General features: G+C 35.6%; 1 protein-coding gene across 1 annotated transcript; it reads left to right on the top strand.

Annotated features, from left to right (window-relative positions):
* The first annotated feature begins 1747 nt into the window (after positions 1 to 1747).
* Positions 1748 to 10187, top strand: LOC137389191 (endoglucanase E-4-like). Its single transcript, XM_068075482.1, is given in 8 exon segments — positions 1748 to 2012; positions 3292 to 3476; positions 3972 to 4149; positions 4827 to 4938; positions 5412 to 5583; positions 5953 to 6269; positions 7795 to 7991; positions 9935 to 10187. Coding segments are annotated over 8 exon segments (1455 nt in total). The 3' UTR covers positions 9964 to 10187.
* Positions 10188 to 17340: the final 7153 nt, after the last annotated feature.

Below are 17340 nucleotides of genomic sequence, written 5' to 3'. Positions count from 1 at the left end.
TGATTTATCTCTCAGTTCACCTTATTATGCATGCTGGGTATTTTATTATAGCGTGGAGAAAATTTCCCAGTTAAGGGTCAAAAGTGGTTTAAATTGATGGTGAACTCAATATAGATAGTTTTATAAATATAAATGGTCCTTTAAATATAAATGGCTTTTTATGAACATACTAGTGGAATGCCCGGCGTTGCATGGGTATTAAAACAGCTTATAAACAGTGACAGGTAATGTAGTTACCAGCCACTTGCCATTAGCCAGGCACATTGCCAATGGCTAATTTGAGCAAGCTAGTATCCGTATTGCTAAACTTTCTAATAAGAGCCGTGAGAGCAAGCGTTAGTGCCGTTGCACTTTAGCGTAATGCCATGTCGTTAAGCTATTTTAACCTAGATAACCACTCATATTGCCTAATGAAACCAATGCATCTCGCATAGCTCAATTGGTTACCTTATTGCTTAGTGTAGTGGAGGTTCCGAGATCCAATCTTCTGCGATGTGGATTCTTCAGTCCAAGATTTTTATGGCTATAGCTTGAGAGACCGAATCACAGACTGAATAACAGATGGAAAGACACTGAGATTTATTTATATATAGATCGATGGTGAACTAAAACAGTGAAAAGTTAACTTTCTCTTGGTAGCTGTAAAACCTAAGACATTTACTGTAAAATATTGAAAGAATTTACTTAAAGCTGGCAATAGAATTAATCTTCAGGCACCCCGACCCTTTGATAATAATATTTATTGGAGTTGAATGACTATAGTTATTTAACTCTATATTTAACTATATTTAGGCTATAGAGAGCTGAGTCATGGAAGGTATTCACTGATGTATGTATTGATTTTAATTTATCATAATCATGACACCATCAATACCAAAATAACAATATTCAACAATACCAAGAGTACAATTCGTTGGTATAAAATACAAAAACAAAAATAGCGGTAAAACAAAGGAGAATAAAATAAAACTTATTTTAGAATACCTATTAGTTCCTCAACTCAGTTCACTAGACAAAAATTAAAACATGACTCTCCGCTAAGGCTGACCATAAACTTGGCAGCAATCCAATGACTGCTAAAACAAATGTTGTAGCTAGCCCAATGAAGAGTACCAGTGTGTGCAAACTACAGCTGTACTTTAGCTGTACCCTGTAGCTAGCCTATGTTAAACGCACCACATTAGAAGTACATGTTTGTAATTTCACTACCTCTAAATTCAAATTAGAACTGCTGATATACATGAGACTCTCTGATGTTAAGTTGTCTCGAGTAAATATAGTTATCAAGGCCAATAATGATGCAATGGCGCCTGCTTATAGACCGGTATGAACTACTACGTAGCTTCCTAATGTGATCTTTAATAAATTATATTGCCACAAGTTAACAGGTGTCTGTCTATTATTAGTTTTATAATGGCTTCGATGCATCTATATGTGCATATTGCCTACTTTTCACATTCTAAGTGAGAAGTGTTTATTTTTTGGTTATGCAAGTACATTGACTGACTAATAATTTCCCACGATTTGTTAGTATCATATTTTGTGAAAATACACAAATAGGCATCATTTAGAGAGGATTATGACCTTATATAATGCTGTCACGTGAATTCATGTTTTATGTTTTTTACAAACTCAATGAAGCGAGTCAAATGCTTCCCTTCATACCTACCCACACGCGCCGCGAAAGGTTTGAAAGACTTTTCTTGATAACGTGCATGCTATAAGGTACAAATAGCTGTGATATCGTATGGTGTTCAGAGTTTGCTGTCCACCTCGCTACATGATGGACAGGGTACAGAAGTATTTGCTGATTGCTGTTGTCTGGATGGCTGTGAATGGAGTCATGGCAGTTAACTCTAACTATGCTTTGGCCATTGAATATTCCTTCCTTTTCTACGAGGCTCAGCGATCAGGAGTTCTTCCTGCCGATAACAGAATTGCCTGGAGAGGCGATTCATCAGAAAATGATGGCAGGGATGTTGGCCTTGACCTGAGTGGAGGCTGACACGATGGTGAGTCAAGTTTCATTCAAACAGCCTCATGTACCAGTCAGTCAAATTTTATATTATGCATCATCAAATGCTTATAGGATGTTAAAGGGGTACCTGCTTTAGAATGCTGCATTTCTTCTGCTGTATGTCATATGTCACATGTCACACATCAACATTCAAGTCACTTGGACCAAATTTCACTTAATCTCTCACTCAATATATGAGGGCTTGACTCAAATTAGTTGTCACGTCATTTGATATGCATGTAAGCTACTGTCATATGTCACCTGACACAAATCAAATGTCACATGTCACCTTATGTAAGCCAGTCACTATGTACCACTTGGTACAAGTTTCATGCCATTTGTCAACTGATAAAAACCACTTGTCACATGTGTTATAATGCCAGCCATTTGGTGTTAATAAGCGTCATATGTCGCTAAATACCAGCTTTTTGGTACATGTCAGAACGCAGTTTGGAAGTTGTAAAAAATTTATTTTTGATGTCTTGAAATCATTTGTTATTTTTTATCGCAAATTGTTAAATAGCTGTTATGAAAACAATCCATGAACACGTTTCTTTTAAAGGCAATTATCTTTATGGGAAAGCATTGCAAGGGTGTTGCTTGCAGTGGGCCTCCTATTTCACATTAAGCAAACCTTAGGTAACGCGTAGAGCTCTCGCAGCCTGGTCTTACAACTCTTCCACAAAGCGAGAATTTTTTAACGTCACCGAACACGGCTCTTATTATAGTAAAGCTTATTCTACAATCCCATATGCTGATCAGATTGTTAAAGTTGGTAGACTCTCTGTATCATAAATTGAGTATTACAAGTTTGAGCCCCGTTTTTCAGAGAGACAGTCACAGGCAAAATTACAAGGTGATCAGAGTTTTATGATTAGTATATACGTAGATATATAATTCATGTATATTCATAGGTATATACATGTATATACGGCGGTATATTCATGTACATATCTAAAAATATACTTGTATATATCAGTTTTTTTAGTTTTAACAATTGCCAAAAATAGCAAAGACCAGCAGAAATATTTGCATATTGTCAGAGGAGTTACATCATCATAGAGCACTGAAAAATATTGAATAAAGATATTTGAACTAAAAAAGAAGCTTTAGGCTGCAGACTTGTTTCATAGAATTTAACAAATAAAAATATTCTTCTAAGGAAGTCATGTCAATAAAACCATATCTCGTAGCTTGTTCAGAGCATATGACTAACTAAGCAATTAAGATCCATATGTTGATTGTTAATGATCGTTTTGAAATGGTGATTTTAGCTGGTGACCACATAAAGTCTGGGTTACTAATGTCTGCAGCCACGACCATGCTTTTACATGGCTTGATATTTTTTGGCGATGCCTACCAGATGATTGGACAATACGATGAAGGACTCCGACAAATTAGATGGCCACTCGATTACTTCATGAAGTGCCATCAATTGACTGATAGATTTTACGCACAGGTATAGTAACATACATCATACACTTATGTCTATGGCCAGCGCCAACTAGTGAGCTGTGTACTTGCCTTTAGACTATCTGTGTGTGACTCAATTACCTTGTAACTATAGAAGATTTTCTCAGGTGGACTTCAGAAATAAACATAAGTATTGATGATACACCTCACTTGAGATAAATATTGAATACAGTTACTTGTTACTTGATTGCTATGAATGCTTTAGTATTAAGACTTCTGAACAGCTTCTGTTAGACAATTGATGAATCCAACACAACGCTAAAGAAGCTTGCACCGGTAGTCTTCATGTACATGTATATATTTGGACAATATAACGAGTCCAACTGTTCTCATTTACACAGTCACAATTTGTAACATGTAATGTGCTCTTACCACTCTTCAATTGGTAAGAGCAGAGATGTAAACGAAATTTGGGCTACCATTCATATCATATTTATAAGGTTAGATTAGGTGCAACATACCGATAAACACGTTTGATCAGGTTGGAAGTGGCACCATTGATCATGCTCACTGGGGCAGACCTGAGGAGATGGATGAGCAGGACATCGCAAGGCCGAGTTATGTCCTGGGAGCTGGAGCCAGTACGAGTGGAGGGGCTGATGTTATGGGAGAGACTGCGGCAGCCCTTGCTGCTGGATCAATCTTATTTAAGACATCTGGTGAGCTTAGATACTCCCACTCGTTACGTATTCTGATCACAGGCTAAGTAGATGGTTTATGTTTGTGTAAGGCAATATTGCACTGATTCTGTGAAACTCTCAGGATATGAATAAGGTTTAAAGTTGTCAGTAAGTATTTCTATGTTTGCACTCTGAGAGACACAGATTTCTTGCTTGGAAAGTGCCTTTTAAAGATATCGTAACATGTGACAACTTGGGTTCTCTTTTGTATACTTCGATTTATTTTGTGATGCTTTTAATAATATCAACGTTTTAAAATTATTACTTATAAGAACTAAAGGGAGTAACACATTGAAAAGTTAGATAAAAATTAATTAAACACTGTGTTAATTATAAAACATTCAAAAGTGACTAAATTTACCCATTCAGTTGGGGCTAAAGTGGTCAAACGCTGAAACTAAGATTAATGTCAAAACATTTAGAAGAATTAATGGAAAATTTTCAGTAACAGTATACACACAACCAGTAAGATCAGTTGATAAGCATTTAAAAGGTTACATATTGGTTGGAATCATATGGCTAGTAAATATAATATAAAAATTAGTCTGTGGACCAGATTTATACCACAAGACCAGAGTGTGTAGCTCAAGGCTACATCAAAAGTACATGTACTTGTCCATCAGTAGCTATGTACAACAATCATTTCTCTGTTTCAGACCCAGATTACAGCAATCATTTGCTTAACAATGCCACTTCCCTCTATCAGCTCGCTAAGAGTAATGAAGATATATATAATACAGCTCTGCCAGAGGGTGCTAAATTTTATTCGTAGGTATTCAACTGAGCATTCTCTCTGAACATATAATCACATCTTTATTCTATCACGATCAAATTTATTCAAAAAGAAGGCAACTCCTAGCTGTTAAATATTGAATGAATACTATTTTATGTTTTCAGGTCTTTGCTTCATCTTTTGGAAAACATAATTTCAAATCAACTGAATACATCCATGGATATTGATAGCAATTATTACTAGGTATGGTGTGCCTACATTTTGAGTATGTTATAGTTCTGCTATTATTATAATGGCATTTATTTGTTTTTATGTTTAACATTAATAAATTAACCATAACCTTATTAACCATAACATATTATTATAATGTTTTTTGGAAAAAGTAATATATATATATAGGTTCAGCTTACACAATTTATTCACAGTGTGGATATTAGAATCGTGAACACAACTCTGGTCTCTGATACTCGAATGCCATTATATTAGGAGTTTCTCTGCTGATCACCAGATCGAGTTCGTGGGAAGATGAGATGGCGCATGCAGCAGCCTGGCTAGCCTTAGCTCATCAAGGAACTAGTGAGGAAACAACTTACCTCACAGAGTCTCAAAACTATCTCAAGGATGATTCTGAAAGGTATATGTGGGCCCTTGACTGGGATGACAAACGAGGCCTGGTAAATGTGAGTTGAAAATATGGCAAATATCTCCATTTCAAGTTTTTTGCTAATCAAAGCTTTTTACACAAAGTTTGCTGTCTACGATAGTTGGCAAGATGCAGTTTGGAGAGGCTGTTCATATCAGTTAGCATTTGAAATTTTTTAGTTCTCTACAAATAATGCATAAGTTTGTTGCACGAATTCATTTTTGAATTAGGCATGTATTGTGATAAAATGGGCACACGATAATTAATTTAAAATATAAACACGGAATTAAAACTCAAAAGAGCTTCTATCTTTTGTTTGATAAATTGTAAAGAGTAAACATGATGAACCAAGTTGCCAACCGTATATACAGATCTAAATATAATAGCATCTATCTATTTATTCTAGTTCCTACTCTACCATCAACTGCAAGACAGCCGATTCAGTGGCAATCTGGAGACGTTCATTAGACGCTGGCTTTCTGGAAATGATGTACCATACACTCCTCTCGGTTTAGCTTTTCGCTTAGAATGGGGAAGCAATCGGTATGCAGCGAACACAGCATTCCTTTCGCTGCTGGCTGCTAGCGAAGGTATCAACGAGCAGACGTACAGAGATTTTGCCAAGAGCCAGATTGATTATATGCTAGGACTCGTCGATGGTGGAAGGAGTTATGTTGTCGGCTTCGACAGCTCGTCACCAAAGCGAGCACATCACAGAGCATCGTAAGCACATATATAGGCACTTCTCTGTGCAGATTGTGTATCTTTTGTACTCAAGTCTATGTGCATTTCTTTTGCTCAAGGCTATAAAGATTATCATCTCGCGTGTCATACTGACTTCGTTATTGACAAACTGACCTATCAAAGATAGATGGTAAAATAATTCCTCAGGCTATAATACTGTCTGAATCTACTAGATTAGTAAAACATAAGCTAGTCTAATACGACGAGCACAATTTAAACTATTCTTGCTATTCAAAACTGTCAGCATTACTTTTGTTACTAATTGTATTTTAACTGAACTGTCTTCACAATCTTCCCGTATTTACTTAGAAAGCCATTAGCTGTAACATACAGCGTAGATGGCTTCATCACTCTCCGTCTCTTCAATTAAACTTCACCGACTCTTAAATTAAAACGAGTAATAAAGAACCAAAATATTTTCATTCCATTTTGAATACTAAACTTACACATATTTCAGAGTCATTAAAATTTTGAGTATTTTTCAATCTAGTGTAATTATTTGATGAGTAGTAACATCAGATCAAGTTTTTCAAGATTTCATTTACCGGCAGATTGAAGAACTTGAGAGCAAGACCAACACTGAAAACCTGTGACACAGACAGATACTTAGATGATGTAAGCAAGGTCTTGCAACTACATCTGTTTGCAGAGCTGTCTTCGTGCCAGATAAAACTGTGTAAAGATTATGTATGAAAAGTATCGTTTGGCCATAAAACAACTTTGTAAAAATACTTTAAAAAACCTTTTCTATTAGTCGATATAAACATGCTTTATTTTTTTTGTTCTTTGCTTAAGAATGATCCCAATAACCTAAAAATGACCTTGATGACATGCCCTAAGCTCAAAAGTTTGCTATAGAAATAATCATTCAATGAAAAACAGTAAAACTTGTGATTTTATATCTTTATATCTTCAGCTAAAAACGAATCCTCAATAATAACTATTGATCTAAAGATCAGTGCTGTGACACAATTGATTGTATGTTACTGACTTGAACCATGTGCAACTTGTTGTATTATGCATTTAGTTGGATATCAGTAATGCACCAGTTTAAATATGTATATCTGGAATACTGAAGGTAGTGATATTATATTACACAATAAGGTCGCTATGAACTAGTGAACAGTAAATACAAGAGTAATCTAGCCTTAGTACTTGAACATTTAACGTAGCCTTAGTGCTTGAACTATAGTTATTATTTTTCTCCTTGGATGAAGGGTAAAGTGCTAATGGCGGGAATATACAGATTTATTTTCTAAAGTGAGTCAAGAATTTGATTTTAAGCTTATCTCGGACCTCGCTACTCCAGCTCCATTTTTGTTAACATTACGGTCAGCAGAAATAAATTATTGTAATATTAATTGGCTAGTAAAAGTAGTTTGCTCTCTTTAAGTTTTTACATTTAAGGGTAAAATACAATGGTCCCACAAATCATGATTTTCTCTCATGTTTAGCAGCTGCAAGTGTGAATTGTTTGTGGTAATCATGATTACCATTTACATAGGTCATGTCCGCTGCTAGAAGACGACCCCTTATGTGACTGGGAAGACTTCACTGACAATGTTGACAATCCTAACACTCTTTATGGGGCATTAGTCGGGGGTCCAGATGCAAACGATTTGTATATGGATGAGAGAAATGACTATAGAAGCAATGAGGTTTCATGTGATTACAACGCCGGATTTACCGGGGCCCTCGCAGGTAAGAAATCTAGTTAATGCACCAAAAGGAGGTGCACAGATACCAATCTCCGTGAATATTATTTAAACTTGTAACTCTACAGATCGGAGGACATTTAATACCAATGAATCTAAACAGCACTATGGTGCCTGGGTGTATTGTTGCTGTCACCTCATTGCTGTCACCTCATTGCTGTCACAGCTGCACATCTTTTTTACCTGTTCACTATCTTAGGCAACAATTCCTTGAAAAATTGACTACGTGAGTTTATTCACACATGCAGCGTATAAAATTGTCTTATGTAAAATAATGATATACAATAAACTAGTTATGAGTGAATCTGATGGTTCAGAGCATCTGGTTCTTTCTGTCAATTTCTGTTACAAAACTTCTGCCTCCCCATGTTGATAATTTTATTTGTTGTTTGCCAGCAGCACCATAAAAAGTAAAATAAAAATTAAAAAAACATAACATTCGCATCAAGGAAACAGCAATTGCGCAGTGGCTGCGCATAGCTCTCTTGCTGTGAAAACAGATTCATCGAGGGCCATAAACTAGTACTAAAGTTATCTCGCTTATCTTGTTTATTTCTATTTTTTCGATTTTCTTTCACTTAAAATTAATTATGGTCTGCATCCACGAAGATGATAAGGTGATTACTTTCCTAGACTTTGTTATCGATGCCAACACTTCTTGAAAAATAGGTGGCAAGTCCTAAAGTAACATTTAAATAATATATTACTTAAAAATACTTAATAAAAATATATTACTTTGTAAAAATTGTGTTAACGTTTGTGAAACCGTGTGAATGTGTATTGTAAATAAAAGTATAATGACGACAGAAGCATAAAAAGACCGTTTCTGACATTCAGTATCCATGATCGATTCTATGTATGTCTCCATCCGGCGATTCGATTTATACAATTTTCTTCTCTGGCTAATTTGCCGAAAACCACTGCGCAGCATGTAAACGTACAATCCCCTCGACTTCGGAGGGGACCGCATCAAAGTACTGCGCATCATGGAAACATAGTGATGCAGTGAGTGTGAGATCCTTTTCTGCATTGAAGCGAATCAAACCTCGATGAAGAACACTATGGGGCAGGCTTGTCTAAATAATCTTCTAATATTACACATATATAAAGATGTTGAAATAGATACAGAATCAGCTGTGAAAGATTTCTGCCATGGACACATCGACAGAACAAACGCTATGGCAATAAAAAAGTAATAGCTCTTGTTCTGTCAATATCCCTTACAGAATTCTTTAGTGTCATGAGTTTTATATCGCTCGTTGAATAAAGAAAAAGTTTTGCCTACCATGATCCATAAGCAATTAATTTATGTAGATTTTGATGCTTACAATTGATTGCATGTATGCATACTTTGAGGGTTGTTGATGCTTAAAAGGTCGAGTTGCTTAAAAACCCCGTTAGGGGGGGGGGGTGCTTACATTGCCCCCAAACCTCCAGGTGTTCATAACTAGTCACCTAACATTTGCAGCCCCAACTTGCAACCAGGGAATACAGGCCTGATTAAACTTAATTTCTCTGTTGAATCATTTGTAATTGTTTTGTATGCTTGCGCACTGAACTACCCAGAAAACAGGTCAAGGACAAACAGAAATTAGTGTTCTCATAGCTATGTAGCCACCTACCTAATCAGCTAGCCAAACAACTATGCGGTGGGAAATGCATTGTTGTTGCATGTTTTTTTTAACTAATACTTGTGTGGAAATTGGTTTAAGTGTTTTAACATACCATTGAGAAAGTTCATTTCTTGATATGATGAGTATATTGTTACGAATCCTAATTTTCAAGTAAGGACGGCTAGGTTTTCTCACCATTATGGGCAGGATTTTAACCCTAAGAGCTAGACAAATAGCTGAATTTATTATAACCCTTAAAGCTATAGCTTACCTATATAACCCTGAGAGCTATAGCAATAGTTTGTACTGTTTGTAGGTTTGCTACACTTTGGAGAAAGCAGTTAGCTCCTTATAATGGACATGACAGGCATTCTGGACTAATCTTCAGAAGTCATCTGAAGAGACGGAACATTCATTTAATTATATTATTCTAACTTTGTTGTCATTCTGTCATACAATTATTTCCTTTTCATTAAAGATTATTTCTTTCAGAAAGTTTTGCTTAAATATAAAAGTTTTGCTTAATATAGAAATATTTTATTGGCAGCACTAAACAACTTCAAATTGTATGTTTGATGGCAGCATGATCTATGCCTAGCTTATACCTTGCTTTTCCAAAACGTATTCATATAAAAATTCCATTTAAAATCTGCTGAACCCGATAGTCATGAGAATGACATTAGTGATAACTCTAGTCACTATCAAGTGTACATTGATGTATGTGGAAAGGTACATATGTCTGACATCCATACCAGCTTAAGTGCGTGTAGCGTGTCAGATGTGTTTCATTGTTAGCAACAACAGTAGTTGGGTTTAATATCACTTTACACTTCACCTATTCAACCTTTCACTCTACATGTATCTTGTTTAATCACTCTATTTACTATAATAACCACCTGCGTATGTTAACTGGTGACATCAATATTACTCTCTAAATGCAGGATTGGCTTTAATCCACACGTGGTGATACGAACAAAATTTTTACTCAGTAATTCCGTTTGAATTTAAATGAACTGGGTTAATTTGAGTTTTGGAATTGCCTTAGCAGTTTTTGGTCATTTGAAAAGCAAGTCGGTAAAAACTGCCAAGCAATAGAACAATCATGATATCTCAAAACAAAAATAAGGTTAGAAGAGGCATTTATTTTACTTTTCTAAGCGTTGAAACTGTGTGGGTGGTCATCATTACATATGAAAAATTCAGTTAACAGCCATGACCTTATGACTAGACTAGTTAGCAGCTCTGGAATTGGTATAACATTAAAATACCATTAAATTACCATGAAGTTTATGAGGTTTTAACTAAAACCAAAATCTCAATTTAATTTTGCCCAAGTTTGTAAATAACTTGTGATGTGCTATAAACAAACAAGTGGTGTCATGCCTCACTTAGCAGTTAGGCCTTGCAATGCTGCAACCCAATATTAGGAGTTGTGATTCCATGTTGCTTTTATTTTATAAGTAATTCCTGCCATTTTGCAGATTAATGGATGGCTAATCATAGGGCATATAACAATATACAGTCAAACATGGATAACTCGTCCACGGGTAGCTCGAACACATGGTTAATTCGAACATTTCCTTTGGTCCGTTCCCACGTAATGATAAATTGCTATAGATAACTCGAACTCAACACTGTTAATTCGAACTGTTTTTTTGCCCAACAGCTACCGAAACGGTTGTTTTCGCTTTAGAAAATCACTTTATTCAAAGCCATAGAGGTAAACTTCATCTTTTCGTAATTCATAAGCGTCGTTATTACCACCATCGGCAAAATATTTTTGTCAACGACTTTTCTAAAAGTTTGGTGAAATTTGATTTATACTGCGATACGATGAATAGCACGGGCTAGCCGGGTCACGCGCGCAAGAATTTTCGCCACGCACATACAAAACAAAAATCGCATGTTGTTTTGTATGTGCGTGGCGAAAATCCTTGAGTGCGTGACTCGGCTAGCCCGTGATGAATAGTTTTCCGACGTTGATTCCGTGTTGAATCAACGTCGGAATGTTGAATGTTTAAAACGTCTTAAAAAATGTTGTAATTAAACGTATACGTTGTCTGAGCTACAAAAAACTATTCATCGTTTGACCTAAACACAGAATACGTGTGTACATTCAATAAGTATTTATTAAAAAAGCGTGAGTGATATAGAATGTACCGTAAAACCTCGTAAAACTTCTAATTGAACTGCCTCGGAGTGTTGCTCTTAACGAATCCCAGGTAAAGTAAAGTAATCTGCATAAACTTCAAGAAAAAACGGCAAAATTGATCGTGGGTAAAACCCCAACAGAAAAAAATGTCTTTTCTTTTGAGCATTTCAACAACGATCAAGTTTTGCCAATGTCAATCTGAAAAACGTCCTGGCAATAACATCACCTCAAACAACAAACCAATCTCAAGTGATAGAAAAATCTTTATACTTTTTCATGAAAACGTTTTAAACTTTACATTAGAAGCATTTAATTTGAAACAAGCCATTTGTGCTTTTGATTCATATTATAGTTTGTATATGTACATGTATCTACTAATAAATAAGTAAATATATGGACTTGTGACAGTGCTCTGATAACTTGAATGCTCTGATAATTCGAACACTTTTGCTCGGTCCCTTGAAGTTCGAGTTATCCATGTTTGACTGTAGTTAACTGTGTTTTATCTTTTTTAGTTTGCTGAAGATCAAATCACAGTGTTTTTTTCTGGTTCGAAATTTGATCAAAATGCAAAAACCCGAAATCAAGCGATTGAGACTGAAAAATTGTAATTAACCATCGACGTTTGTGTTAGCAGGTAGTTAATTATACACTAAAATTCAAACTTCAATACTCAAAGCATTGAAAAATGTTAATTTCCATTTTTTGTTGTTAAGTCTATCTATAGTTATTGTATACAAATAAGCAATTTTGTAGTAACAATTTTTTATGAATGCTTAAGGACTTCAGAGTGTAGAGGCGCTAAAAGGGACACTAATGAGAAAATTATTTAGTGAAAGGTACAAATGTAGTAGAACCTTTGTACATAGTAGGAAAACAATAAACTTAACTCTGTCAATATTGCAACAGGCAGCAGCTTCGTCGGCCAACTGACCAATTACAGATGTACTTGAAAACAGATAAGTTATTTTTCCATTTTTTGTGACATCCATGTTTTTTTCACTGAGTCAGAAGTTCGAAAGACGTAAGCATAAACATGCTTAATACTCAAATCCTGCAAATTGTTTTGTTTTATGATGAACCAAAGTTATCTTTAAATGTATCTTTCTTTAAAACTCACCTTGGAGTAGGCAATGCATAATAAGAACATCATCCAGCACTAGCTCCTAGTTATAGTCACTATAAAATGATCAACTTTGAGAAATGCCGGAGACGTGAAGCTTGATAGGTGAAGTAGCACTAATAGCTGTAGCTGTGTAAACACACTAGCAGCTGTGTTACCAAAAATTTAATACAAATAAGATATTGCAGATATAAATAATAGCATCCTAATAATAAGAATAAAAATATATTTCTAAGAACCTTATATTAGTAATCGTAAACAAGGAGGCTGCATAGCAGAGTAATGATCTACAGTACAAAAACAATAGTTTAAAGAAAGAGAAAATATTAAGGGCACAGACATACTTGTCCAACTCGAGCAATTCACAAAATCTACGTTAGACGCAAGAGTGAGCAGGGGCCATTCAATGTTACACCAAATAACTCTTAAAAATGTCACCTCCTAACAAGCCACCACCGCAATCACATTCCATAGTGCTGTTTGTTTCCGTGCCCGCATCACTAACTGCCTCTTCCAGAGGTTTTACTATACGCTCAACCTGGCCTATGGTGCCAAGCTCTGAACTTACAGGTACTACCTCATCAGAAGCTTTAACCGGCTGCATTTCAACATTACAACCCAATGAGTTCAAAGGATCAGAGTCCTTGCAGCTTGATTGGTCATTACTTGTGCATTCAGCGATGGTTGATACTGCTTCAAGGGAAAAGCCAGACTTGGGACCAACTGGTGGGCTAGTGGGTGAAAAGACCTTAGGGTCTGTATAGCTCTGTCTTTTATTTAATTGTGGAGGAGGAGATTTAGGCGGTGCTGTAAGTGAATTACAGTGCATTGCTTTAACAAAACACACCCGAGAACTATATAAAGTCAATCTTAGTTATCCATCAGTTTTCCCATTAAAATTTTAAGTAAATGGTTAACAATTTTTCTTGTTTCACATTTTTGATTAGTTCATATTTTTTTAATTGCTTCACATTTTTTGACTCAACAGACCTTCAGTATTAGTTCAAGTAATCTAGTTTTGAATGTCTGAATGGATATTACCGAAGATGTTTAAATCTTTTCACAGGAGATTTTAAATAATTTATGCAACCAGACTTATTTTAAACGATATTGTTTTACTGCTTTTCTACTATAAAAAATATGTATTGCATATAAAAAGTAAAATTTCAACAAAAAGGAATGCAGCTCATTGAGCACCATTTTTTCTTTCATTCCTCTCGAACAGTTATCTACTGTGGGTAATATCTCAGCACGTGGCAGACACCAAAGATTACACCATTATTCTTTACCGCTTGAACAATTAAGCAGCAATCATCATGTGTCATGGCCATCGGTTTCTCCAGGAGGATATGGTATCTCTTTGCAGCGAGTTTAACAGCTGGCTCTTTGTGCATTCGATCCTAGGTAGTTACGATAGCTACTTCTGCTAACCTCCATGGTCTAGTGTCTTTTTCTACGTATCCCACGCCATATCCTTTTTTATAGAGTACCTTTTAACCATCCGATTTTTGAGCAACTCAATTGGTTCTGCAATACTGACTATTTTGAGCTTGTCAGGTGCAAGTGTTGCAAACTCAGCATAGGTAGAACCTCTGTTCCCTGCGCCAACAAATATGGTGGTCGTCGCCATAATTCTGTAATTATGTGTAAAAGTAGTACTTACATGGCTACAGTTTTAATATATACATAGCAAAAATAAGATGGCTTTAACACGTGTGAGGGTAAGTTGTCTAACTTGTAGCTTCTTTTCACTGCTATTACATGAAATACTTGGATGTTTATGTAGCCTCAACAGTATCTTTACTGCAGAAGTAAATACCATGAACTCTGGCGCATAGGTCAACAATATGACACAGGCATTTTAAGTTTATAAATTTATCCTCGACTTATCCGATAGAAACATCTTTCAGACACAAATTTCAGTAAATTCAAATTTGAGAAAACCATCGTAAATCAAAGTTATATGATATGACATAAAGGGATTTATAAAATATTAAAATACAGTACTAGTAATTTTACTCAACATGAGATGGATCAAACACGAAGTCTCATTCTTACCGTTCAAATTGTCATCGTAAGGATCTTTTTCTGGAATGATCCTTCTCGAACTTAATGGTTTTTTTTAGTATCTGCTGACAAGCCCACACTTTGATAATCTCTTCGACAAATCCAGCATTGTTCATCCATCCTTTTTCTAGCACATAATTTGTGAATGCTTGCGGAAACTTGTGTTGCGGTATTGCTTTTCATTTACAAGTAAATATATTTTTTTATGGGTGGCAGTTTCCTTCTATTGGCAAACCAAGACAGAACGATGGTGAAGTGTTGTTTTTGTGCTCTGTGGTCTGCAAAAGAAATGGCTTTTCTCTTTTTTTTGGTCATTGTCGTATTGCTGATGACACAAAAAACATGGAAGTTTTTGCTGATGACGCGATAGAATGCTACTTCCTCTGCTACACATCCCTCACCTCCAATACCGACTGACATATGATGATCTAGCTATTTGAGTTAGAAAAGGGGGTCGACTTATACGGCAGGTACATGCCAAAGCCAGGACTTTTAAACCAAGCTTATAGACATCAACTTATATGACACGTCGACTTGTACGCCGGAATTTACGGTAAATTATTCCAGTGACTCACGCAATCACAGGTGATGTTAAACAAATTGTTAAACCTATTTCAAATTCTCAACAGATATAAAGGGAGGCGTGTCATATTTGTTAAGTAGAAGATGGTATTACGGATAAAACATATAAAAATGCCTTTTTATTTGTAAACCCTTAAAAACTGACAAACAATCGATAGGATTTAGGGAAAAGACAAAAATCATTCTAAATATTCTCACATTTGTGACTACTACGAGCACTACAATTGTTTTTTTTGCAAAATAAATCTTAAATCGGTTAAGCTTCGGTTATGCTCATCATAATATTTGTTCTTAGTTGAATCATGCTACCTTAGTCGACCCATTCTACCCTAGTTGATTCACACTACCCTCATTGAGTCACTGCATCCTCATTGAGTCGCTGCACTCTTATTCAGTCGCTTCACCCTGATTGAGTCATTGTATGCTAGTTGAGTCAATGTATGCGAGGTGACTCACCATATTCACTTGAGTCTATTCACCTTAGTTTATCTATTATACCTTATTTAAGCCATAATGTTAACCAATCTGCTAGCTAAAAATAGACAAGGCTGAGAAGGCTCCTACTCCCCTAGTAGAGCATCTTCAAAGTGCTACTAAACCTTGACATGTGGTCAATATAATCACCATATTTCTGGTGTCTATGATTAGTATAGAAAATAACACTGACTAGTTTTCAGCAACTCTTAGCAATTCTAGTTGCAGCTTGTGGTCAGGACAGTGCAATTCAAACCTTAGTCTTACTCTATATGACCTAGCAGTTTTATAAGGTACGTTACAGTCACATTTATTCCACAACTATCAATATGTGTTTGGTCAGGTTATACTGGCTGTTTTTGATCGGCTGATGGGTGTGTCAAAGTTTAGGTTGTGTAACATTTTATGTTTTGTTAATCAAACAGGTTTCCACCGTGTGAACAAATTTCTAGGAGTTGTTCAAGTCCCATAAATGCTTCACAGACAGGCTTTGAAGACACTGACCCTAAAAAACACCATTAATCGGTATATGAACCATATGAACAAGGCTATTTATTTTTGTCCCTGTTACACTCAAAACGTAACATTCGAAGTTAATCATTTCCGAGATTGCCTTTGTATGCTAACATGGTCATATGTTGGATATGATATTTTTAATATTTAATTTAATTTATTCAAATGATAATGCTTTTATTGCTACTAAATATTTATGTTAAAACAGGCAAACAGAGGTATAGTCTTGGTGATATAAGACATGGAAGGTGCATAAGAAGCTGTGGTTATAAAGATGAAGAGCTAGTCTAACAAAGATGATGTGAATTGTGAATTAACATAGATTATTCACATGTCTGCTTCTATGTTTGGGTATTTTATAATATTATTATCCCACCAAGCCTCTTCATGTTCTTTAGTTTTAGGCTTAATCTTCTTTGCATCAGTTACACTTCCTCACAACTACTAACTGAACTGCTTGGATGAGTTTCTAAATCTCAAGATGATTGATCATGTTTTACTATTTTGTTTTCCAATTCTAAGAAAGGCATGAATTGCCTTCTTCCTTTTTTGTTGTTGCTAGCGTACTAGCGCTTTCACCCTTTCTTTGTGATCTGTAAGATTACAAACGAAAAATAATGAAATGGGTAGAAGTGATACAAACTAAGTGAAGGAGAGCTCTGTACATATGTATTGGTTTACAGAACATCAATATTTCAAAAAGTTCTAAACACGTGAAAGAGAATAATGTGAGTGCACAGCAAGTACCTATTATACCTGCTAGAACTTTATACGTATTGTATGTTGAAAACTCTGTACGTTGAAATGATCA

Source organism: Watersipora subatra, chromosome 1, assembly GCF_963576615.1.
Source record: "Watersipora subatra chromosome 1, tzWatSuba1.1, whole genome shotgun sequence".
NCBI classification, from domain to species: domain Eukaryota; kingdom Metazoa; phylum Bryozoa; class Gymnolaemata; order Cheilostomatida; family Watersiporidae; genus Watersipora; species Watersipora subatra.
Note: the sequence above shows the minus strand (reverse complement) of the source record. Positions and strands in the feature narration are given on the sequence as shown.